Source organism: Osmia bicornis, chromosome 9, assembly GCF_907164935.1.
Source record: "Osmia bicornis bicornis chromosome 9, iOsmBic2.1, whole genome shotgun sequence".
Lineage (NCBI taxonomy): Eukaryota > Metazoa > Arthropoda > Insecta > Hymenoptera > Megachilidae > Osmia > Osmia bicornis.
The window spans coordinates 8,124,165-8,133,609 of NC_060224.1; the positions used below are offsets into that span (position 1 = coordinate 8,124,165).

Below are 9,445 nucleotides of genomic sequence, written 5' to 3' on the forward strand. Positions count from 1 at the left end.
AAGTACTTATCATACATAAGCTATAGAATACGTATACTTCATTCACGGTATGGAATGTATGTGTAATGTGTTATCGGATCGGTAATGCTAATCCTAGAAATGATAGGAAGAAATGGTAAGTGGATCAGGATGATTTAAAACTTTTGACGAAGATATTTCTATTACGTAGCAAAACTTGTTGTAAATGTTTTACTTACGTGTATTATCATAAATGTTTATTACAAACAGTATCGTATAGCATATGTGAGTATTGTATTTTTCACGAGAGAGTACTAGCACTATCGGATAAACGAATTTTGGTTTCGTCTGCGCATGTTGGCTCTGATTGGTTCTCCACGCTTCGCTACCAAGGTAACGCGCAAGCGCCGTACGGCTGTATGTCGTAGGCCACGCTGGACAGGGGGTATATCGGGTGATTAGAAATTTGTGAATTATTCACTACCTCTGTCCTATAATAAGCCGTTCCTATATTAGTACATTTTGTCCACCGTGTATATGGCGGATGCAATGGGAAGTAAATCATGGTGGGGTAGCGCTACTGGTGGGGGAACTTTCTGAGCTCAGTCGAGCTGCGTGAAACGCTCGTACTCTCTCGTGAAAAATACAATATATATATTGTAACATCTTCGCTTGAGATAGTAACTCCACTGTGGCAAACGTGTAATATTGTACGAGGAAGACAGTGTGCAATTATTCGTCAAGAAAGCAACAGGAGAAAATGACTGTGAACAAAGATCTACAGCGAGAACGAAGCCAGTGTACATTCAATCCTATAGAGCTAACTCATTTTTTGGATGGCAGTCCAGAGAAAACGGAACAACGTCGTGAACGGGGTATACAGTTATTTAAATTATTTTATATATTCTCATAAAAAGATCTTTGCTATATTCAAATTGTACTTCCTGTCAATATTGTGTTTGAAAGATTAATTTAAATGTTTTGGGTAATCATAAAAAGAGGTTTAGACATTTTTAATTATTCTTTGGAAAACTATTTGTACAGCTTTGTAAATTTCTCTTAGAAGAATGAAGTAGGTAGAAAAATATGAGAGCACTGGTTATCGACAAAGTCTATTACATTTAGCGTTTAAATAAATGTCAATTGATACATGAAAATATTTGCGAAACGAGGAAATTAATTATTGCGAATTTTACATACTTGCATTGAACTTATGAATAATATAATACCGATGTTTATGAATAATATGATATCGATGTTTTGTTCGTTAAAACTAGATAACTTACCGTGATTTTCTTAAATTATACGGTATTAAAAATCATTTTTTTTAAATGTCATATTTGGCATTGACAGTAACATTAGCGTATTATTCGAAATAAATATACTGATTGGGTTAAGTTAATAATAAGTTATCAATATATTTTTTGGATAGGAAAGAAAAAATTGTTTATATATGTAATGTATTTTTATTTATAATTAACGTAATTTTGACGGTATCTATAATGAGAATGCTAACTAGTAACGTTATCTTTGTAATTGTTTTGTAATTAAATTTCTGTGGGAAACAACTTGCCACATTATACAGTGAGTCACAAAATTATTCGCCCACCGTTTAAAACAGGATACCTCATTTAAAATTTGACCAACTGACCTGAGGGTTTTGGAGAAGCTATAAAAATTAATTTACTAAGATATGTAAGTACTTTTGCAAAATTTAATTTACTAAGATATGTAAGTACTTTTGCAAATAATTTTGTAAATAATGTATATGCTGAAAATTTCATCGAAATCGGTCAATGCACTTAAAAGTTACAAATAATTAAAATTTTCGAAAATCGCGATTTTTTTTCTAAGAACATGTTATGTTTATTGTAGACTCACATAAAAAAGTTGAAAAATTACCCTTCATTATTTTTTTCACGATTTCGATTTCGACAAAGTGTAATTTTTTAAAACCGCAAAAGTAAGTACATATCTTCATAAATTAATTTTTATAGCTTCTCCAAAACCCTCAAGTCATTTGATCCAATTTTAAATGAGGTATTCTGTTTTAAACGGTGGGCGAATAATTTTGTGACTCACTGTATATCCAAATGGCAATTATCGTGCTTTGATATTGTATTCAGTTTTATTAGTTTCTTATTGTACTTTTATTGTTTCCATGTCATTTAAATAAATGTTTAAGTTATGAAAAATTGAGATGTGTATATAAAAAAATATTTTCCTTCGATCGTATCATGATGATTTCGCAATTTAAATGTACATATGTTTAATCGAGTCGCGGATGATTGCCACGGTACCAAAGACCAAATTATAAATCTTATTCTTATTGTTAGTTGTAAATATGTATGAATATAAAATCAAAGAATATAGCATTACGTCAGATTCAATCTTATATCTAATCATTTGCAACCAATCATTTCTTTGATATGATACGTACATAGTCCATACTGACTTTGCAATAATCTTGATTGCTTTTGGACATTATCATAAAGATACACATAGGATGTGAAAAATGTAAATAAATGTGTATTTACATCAATTATGAGAAAATAAATTATTAATTAATATTAGTATAAATTATTATAATACTGGAATTATTTTTAGTTTCTTTCGAATGTTAATTAAAAACTATAGTTGTTTTTATTAATAAGTAAAAATTACAGAAATTTTGTTGCAAATAACGTACCACTAATATTTCATTACATTTCAGACCAATTCTTCTTAAATGATCCAGAACTAATTGATACAATACCAGTAAGCTATAAAAGTCATAAAGAAGTTTATGAAGATGCAGTACGAAAAGCCTGTAGGATCATACAGAAAGTCAGACAGTTACAAGAAATGGGAAAAGGTGATATGGAAATGTACACGTAAGTGTTTTAAGAATATACAAAAGTTCTGTCAGGATAGTGGTCTCAATTAAAACTTGTTGCAGACATATTCTGGGTGCAATGTTAGGATCTGGTGTATTGAAAGATGGAAATCCATTGTTGGTGCATTATGCCATGTTTCTCCCATCTATTATGGGACAAGGTACCACAGAACAGCAGTCATATTGGGTATCTAGATCTTGGAGTTGCAATATTATCGGAACATATGCTCAAGTAAAGTATAAGAATGTCTAACAATAAGTAATTAAATAGTCATAAAAAATTGAAGTATATATTGATATTTTGTTTTTTAGACTGAGCTGGGTCATGGAACGTTTATTCGTGGTTTAGAAACCACGGCGACATACGATCCACAAACGAAAGAATTTATTTTAAATAGTCCTACTTTAACGTCCTATAAATGGTGGCCAGGTGGATGTAAGTATGACTCTACCGTCGTTGAAGTGAGAAAAAGAAACGCTATTGATCTAATAAAATTCCCGTTCCTATTCATTTTTAGTGGGTCATACTGCAAATTATGCAGTGGTTGTTGCACAGTTATACACAAAAGGGCAATGCAGAGGAATTCATCCTTTTATTGTTCAGTTAAGGGATGAGAATACACACGAACCTTTACCAGGTGTCTGAATAATTTTTGATGATTTATACACAAGTAGAACAAGATTGTTAATTGTTGACAATTTTTAGGTATCAAGATTGGAGAAATTGGTTCCAAATTAGGAATGAATGGAACTAACAACGGCTTTCTCGGATTTGAGAGCGTTAGGATACCGCGGGAACACATGTTAATGAAAAACTCTCAGGTAAAAGAGAAAGTATATTTACTTTCATAACAATACCTTCTTGCGCAAGAAAAAAGAGAAACAGTTCTATTCCTTATTAATGAAACCGAAATGCGAAAGTAACTCTGTCTGTCTGTTTGTTACCTTTTCACGCCTAAACCGCTGAACAGATTTCGATAAAACTTGGCAAGGAGATAGATTGCATCCTTAGGAAGGATATAGGCCACCTTTTGTTTCCCAAAAAAATAAAAAGAACAGATTTCTGTGAGCTTCAAATATGTTATAGAGCAGACTTCGGAATTAACTGCTCTTCTCGGCCGATTTTCACGGCCCCGGCGGCAACCGTAGTGCTTGGATAACCTCAAGCGCGTATCATATGAATCGCGCGTGGCGCATTAGGACGACAACCGTAATAATAGATTTCCACATCACCTATGAGGTACTATTATCGATGCGTTGTTTTTTGTCACGTGCGATACATAATATGTGTATGTAAATACATATGAAATCGTTCACCTTTATCTTCCTTTTTTTTGCCATCTGTTTATGAAGTTATTTAAAAAAATTTGATTGATCTTGACGTAACCTTGACTCTCCACTCAAGGTCAAACGGATACGACCAGTCAATAGAACCTTTTAAACCTTATAAAATTTTGATCTGAAACATATTTTTTTTTTCAAAAATATTGTATTTTATTTTCAAAATATAGGGAAGTGGGTGCCACACGGGTGTATTTTTGAAACACGAGTGAGAATTTATTTATATTAAAATCTGTTTAGCCATTTAAACGTGAAGAGGAACAAGCGATCAGACCCTTTCACTTTTATATATTAGTAGGGATAGGGACAGGGAAGTAGGGATAGGAATAAGGAAGTAAGGATAATAATAGTTGATTAAAATTACCGGGCAGAGCCGGATAACGCAGCTAGTTCCATATAAATTACATAAATCATGTATGATACAATATTGTGAACGATAACAATTTTCATTATTTTTATATTTATTTGTTCTTTGTTAAATCGTAATCCTGCAGCAGTGAGCGTGAAAGGTAAACTTCATGTCAATAGAACTGTTAATAAATCGTATTTGTTATGCGAAGTAGAGCAACAAATTTTTGTCTTTTATAGGTATTAGAGGATGGAACATACGTGAAAGCGTTAAGCGATAAATTAACCTACGGTACAATGGTGTTTGTTCGAGTAATGTTAGTGCATGATATTGTAAATTATTTATTGAAAGGTGTTACAATTACAACTAGATACAGCGCGGTAAGGCGTCAGGGACAAATAAATTCAGAGTAAGTAAAATAAAAGAATCTTGAATAAAAATAAAAATCTTACAATATTTACATTTGTTTCTCAGAAAGCCTGAAGTACAAATTCTTGATTACGTAACGCAACAGTACAAAATTTTCCCAAATATGGCAGCATGTTTTGCATTTAGAATGGCAGCAGAATGGATTTGGAACATGTATAATACTGTTACTGCCGAATTGGATCAGGGTGATTTAGACAAATTACCTGAGGTATTGTATCACCTCTTCTTTCCTCGCTATTAATCTTTATTGTCGTGTGATTTTTAAATGTTTTTTCTTTTGTAGTTGCATGCTTTATCATGTTGCTTAAAAGCAGTTGCATCCGCAGATGCAGCTAAGGGAATAGAACAACTACGCTTGGCATGTGGTGGACACGGATATATGGATGCTAGTAGTTTCCCAGCTATTTACGGCATGTTAACTGCCATTTGTACCTACGAAGGAGAGAATACTGTTCTACTATTACAAACAGCTAGATATTTAGTGAAAACTTGGAAACAAGCTGTAAGTGGTCAGTCGCTACCATCAACCGTACAGTATCTTACAGTTGTTGCAAAAGGAACTAAGCAACGTCCTTGGAAGAATACCTTGGGTTGCATAATCGAGGCTCATCAAGCAGTAGCCGCAGGGTAGTACTTAAGTGTTTAATATTCATACATGAAGCAAGTACGAAGTATCAGGTGTATAAATATTTATCATTTACTTATAGTAAGATCCGCTTGGCGACAGAAAATATGGATTCTAGAATCCAGAAGGGAATATCTTCAGAAGATGCATGGAATCAAACCAGCATCGAATTAGCTCAGTGTGCTGATGCTCATTGTCGAGCTTTTATTGTGCAGCAATTTGTCGAAGCTGTATCGCAAATCACCTCAGTATCCAAACAGTTATTTCAAGTATTGTCTCAATTCTGCGAGTTGTACGCCATACACAGTGTTCTGCAAAGACGGGGTGATTTTCTTCAAGTGAGTTACAAGCATTTATTGTGTTGCTTCACGTTTTAAATGATGGTGGTAATACTATGAAATATTTATTTTTCAGTTTTCTTTCTTGAAAAATGAGAACATTCCGTCGCTTCAATCGCGCCTAGAAGAATTGTTAGCAGCAATCCGTCCAAATGCCGTAGGTATCGTTGATGGTTTTGATATACGCGATGAAATTCTTGGCTCAGCTTTAGGAGTCTACGATGGTAACGTTTACACGCAGTTATTCGCGGAAGCTATGAAGAGTCCTTTGAATCAAACAAGCGTAAACGAATCTTTTGAAAAATATCTAAAACCATTTCTTAAGAGCAGTTTATAGCGCAATTCTTTTTTATCTACTTTTTGATCTTAAAAAAGATGCAAGTACCACGTGATTAGGATATAATCCCACTCGAACGTGATAAGCAAACTGCTTGAACTTTAACTTTAATATATTTTACTGTTATCGATTGATAAATATATATTATCGTAATTACGATGCCAACAAATCTTCCTGAAAATCTTTTTTATTTAATATATTTTTAAGTAGGTAAACATTCATCTGTTATATTGTTTGTTGGTATTAATAGAAAGAATTCACTTCGTTATAAACGAAGTTCGGTTTTTTGAACAATAGAACAAGTTTTTAGATGAATATTGAACGGTTAATAATATTATTATATTAAAGAGGCAATTATGAAAATAATTTATGTAGAAAGAATGTTAAAAAAATAATGATATTTTTCTACAATCTTTATAGAATATTATTGTAAATATTTTAAAACAATGAAATATTATAGTAACTGGTGCAAATGATATCCGATAGGGGTGTTTAAGAAAGATTTTTAGGAATGTTTCATCATTCCATACGAATAGTTATTTTAAACACGTTATAAAGAAATATATTTTCTATGTACTTTTGCTATGAATAAAGTGATTACAGAAACACATAACGTTTGTTAATCTGTTTTTCGATCGCATAAAAAAAAATTAGCATATCAGATCAATTTCTTCCATACCGTAGTGTTTATTTACAGAATAGGAGCAATGACATACATTATTGTTCTTTATAACATAGTTGAATTATTAATAACTTCTTTTCAATAAATATATCGGTAATAGAAACTTCCGCGGTATGAAATGATACAGTTCAATTAGAATACAAAATTTAAATTTTCAAAGTTCACTCTACATTATAAAGTATAACAGTTTTGAATTTCAATTAGTTTTTTATACACAGGCTGCAAAAGAACAAAAGTAATTATTTAAAATGGGTCCTTGGGCGGATAATTATTCCTTTTTCATATAAGTACATATACATGTATATATTTATATGCATGCGCCTAATGATTTTGTTTGTATATACATATATACGTAACATATATAAGATAATTCGGAGGGGAAAGATAGGTAGACAACTAATTACACTTAAAAAATAACATTGTTAATTATCGTTATCATTAAATATTAATTGTATTCACTTTTAAAATTATTATTCATTCGTCCACCTGGTCTAATAGGTTTTCGTCTAGCGTTAGACAGACGTCGCATTGCTATAGTACTCTTACGGAATTACATCCTCTTATAAAATATGATTTTATTACAATTAGTATTTGTTTTTGTTATTTTTTTTTTCATTTATTTATTTATTTTGTGTCGCATAGAACGTAGACAGCGCATTTCGAGTATTAAATGGGCCACGTGGAGATGCAGCGTACACTAATCATTTCTTCTTTTCTTCACCTTTTTATGTAATCTTATATTCTGGGCAACTGATGTATTTTATTGTTGCTGTAACAACAGAAGTGCAATTGAGGTAATTAACAGAAACGTTAGTTAATTTTCTTTATCCTATAATGAAAAAAATCTCGCGTCTGTCCGCATCGCCACGCGGAAAATTAATTACTATCTAACAAACAATCTTTTGTCTATGTTGTATACGATTACTATTACAATAAGGATTACGATTCAATTTCCAGAGGTTCCTCCTTTGCTTTTATCCACACAAAGAGAGGAGCTTTTGAAAGAGTAGGGGTAAATAAAAGGAAAAAAAGAAAAAAGAAAAAAACAATTGATTCTTGAAGATAGAACAACATAAAGGGTAAAGTGTCTCTTTTTTTTTAGTTAAAGGCAAAGCATAAAATTGATGTATTTTACAGTACTTCAACTGTTTAAATAACTCCGATCATTTGCTAGATAATATCTACTTATGAGTTTACTCTGCAAAAAATCTGTACATGGTGATCAGTTGTTTAATTATTTTCAACTTCAAGTTGATTCATCAGTATGCTTATTTCAGAGCATTATCATTCTCTCGATAATGTTTCTACTTGCTTAGACACTTTAAAAACAAATTTTTTACAACATCTGCGAAGCTAAAATCGATAAGATTGATTCAGAAGCTGTAGGTGACCTTATCAAAATGTGTTAATTGATAATAATTTGTCTATCTTTCAGAATACGTGACACCCAAACACGCTTTGCCCGTAACGTAAAAAATGATCGTTTCGAAAAAGAAAAGAAAAAAACAGAACGAACAAAGTGGAATGACGATAGTTTTCATACACAATTGATGTTTCTTATGTATGTAATTAGTATATGGCAGTTTTCGCATGATATATTTTAGTTTACCCCAACGCATATGAATGGCGTTTTTGTTCCTCCAACCCAGGTAGAAACAGCTACGTACATCTTGAAGAATAAATAGAATATTTTTTGGTCGATTCGGGCGATAATAAATGCAACGATTCGTGTACGTAAAATTCATATTATTATTGCACAGGATATAATAATGACGTAACGTTATATATAAGATATTATAAACGTATAACATCGTATATATAAAATTATTTACGAAGAATTGAAACTGCTTTTTTTTCAATATTCACATTTATTCGTCAGATAAACGTGGTACGTTAATCGTTAATATCGTGGTCTAAAGGATAATAAAAGACAGCGCTAGAACCTACACGACCTTGCAACGCGTCAAAGTAAAGGGTTGCACTGAAACAATTTTAGACGAAATGAATTAAAAAGAAAACCTACGGACGCTATTATTTCAATAACTATACGACGATATCGATTAGTTATTTATTTCGTATTATCTTTCACTTATAAAAACAATTCCCATCTCTCAATCGATGACACAATTAAACATCTCCCAATTGATGGTTCCGTTTAAAGTATTACATAAAAATGTCACATTTTTAATTTAAAATACAACAAGTAAAATGTTTGAAACCGCATTCTACCTGGGAAGAGGTAAACGAGAAATTATGTTGAAAATATCTCAAAATTGGGAAGAAAAGGGAAGAAAAAAAAAGAAATAAAATAAAATGAAGAACCCCGAAAAGAGAGGGTTGTAGGGAGAAAGGGGAATCGCTTGGTCCTACGTGAAAAGTCAATAAATTATTACAACGTATATCGCGATATTGATCAACCGCAAGATAAATATCGCGGATGAAAAAGTCTGGAACAAATAGATATTACACGTGTGAAACTGTTTCGCGTATTCCCTTTTTTTATCTCTTGTA

The 9,445-nt window shown here is 31.9% G+C and overlaps 1 protein-coding gene across 1 annotated transcript; it reads left to right on the forward strand.

Moving 5' to 3' along the window:
• The first annotated feature begins 29 nt into the window (after positions 1-29).
• On the forward strand, positions 30-6,862 carry LOC114875106 (probable peroxisomal acyl-coenzyme A oxidase 1). Its single transcript, XM_029185042.2, has 12 exons — positions 30-115; positions 640-833; positions 2,672-2,831; positions 2,897-3,065; positions 3,146-3,269; positions 3,352-3,471; positions 3,540-3,655; positions 4,763-4,932; positions 4,998-5,160; positions 5,236-5,579; positions 5,660-5,915; positions 5,992-6,862. Exons 2-12 carry the CDS (start codon positions 719-721, stop codon positions 6,250-6,252), a joined length of 1,998 nt encoding a protein of 665 aa, XP_029040875.1. The 5' UTR covers positions 30-115; positions 640-718; the 3' UTR covers positions 6,253-6,862.
• The last annotated feature ends 2,583 nt before the right edge of the window (positions 6,863-9,445 follow it).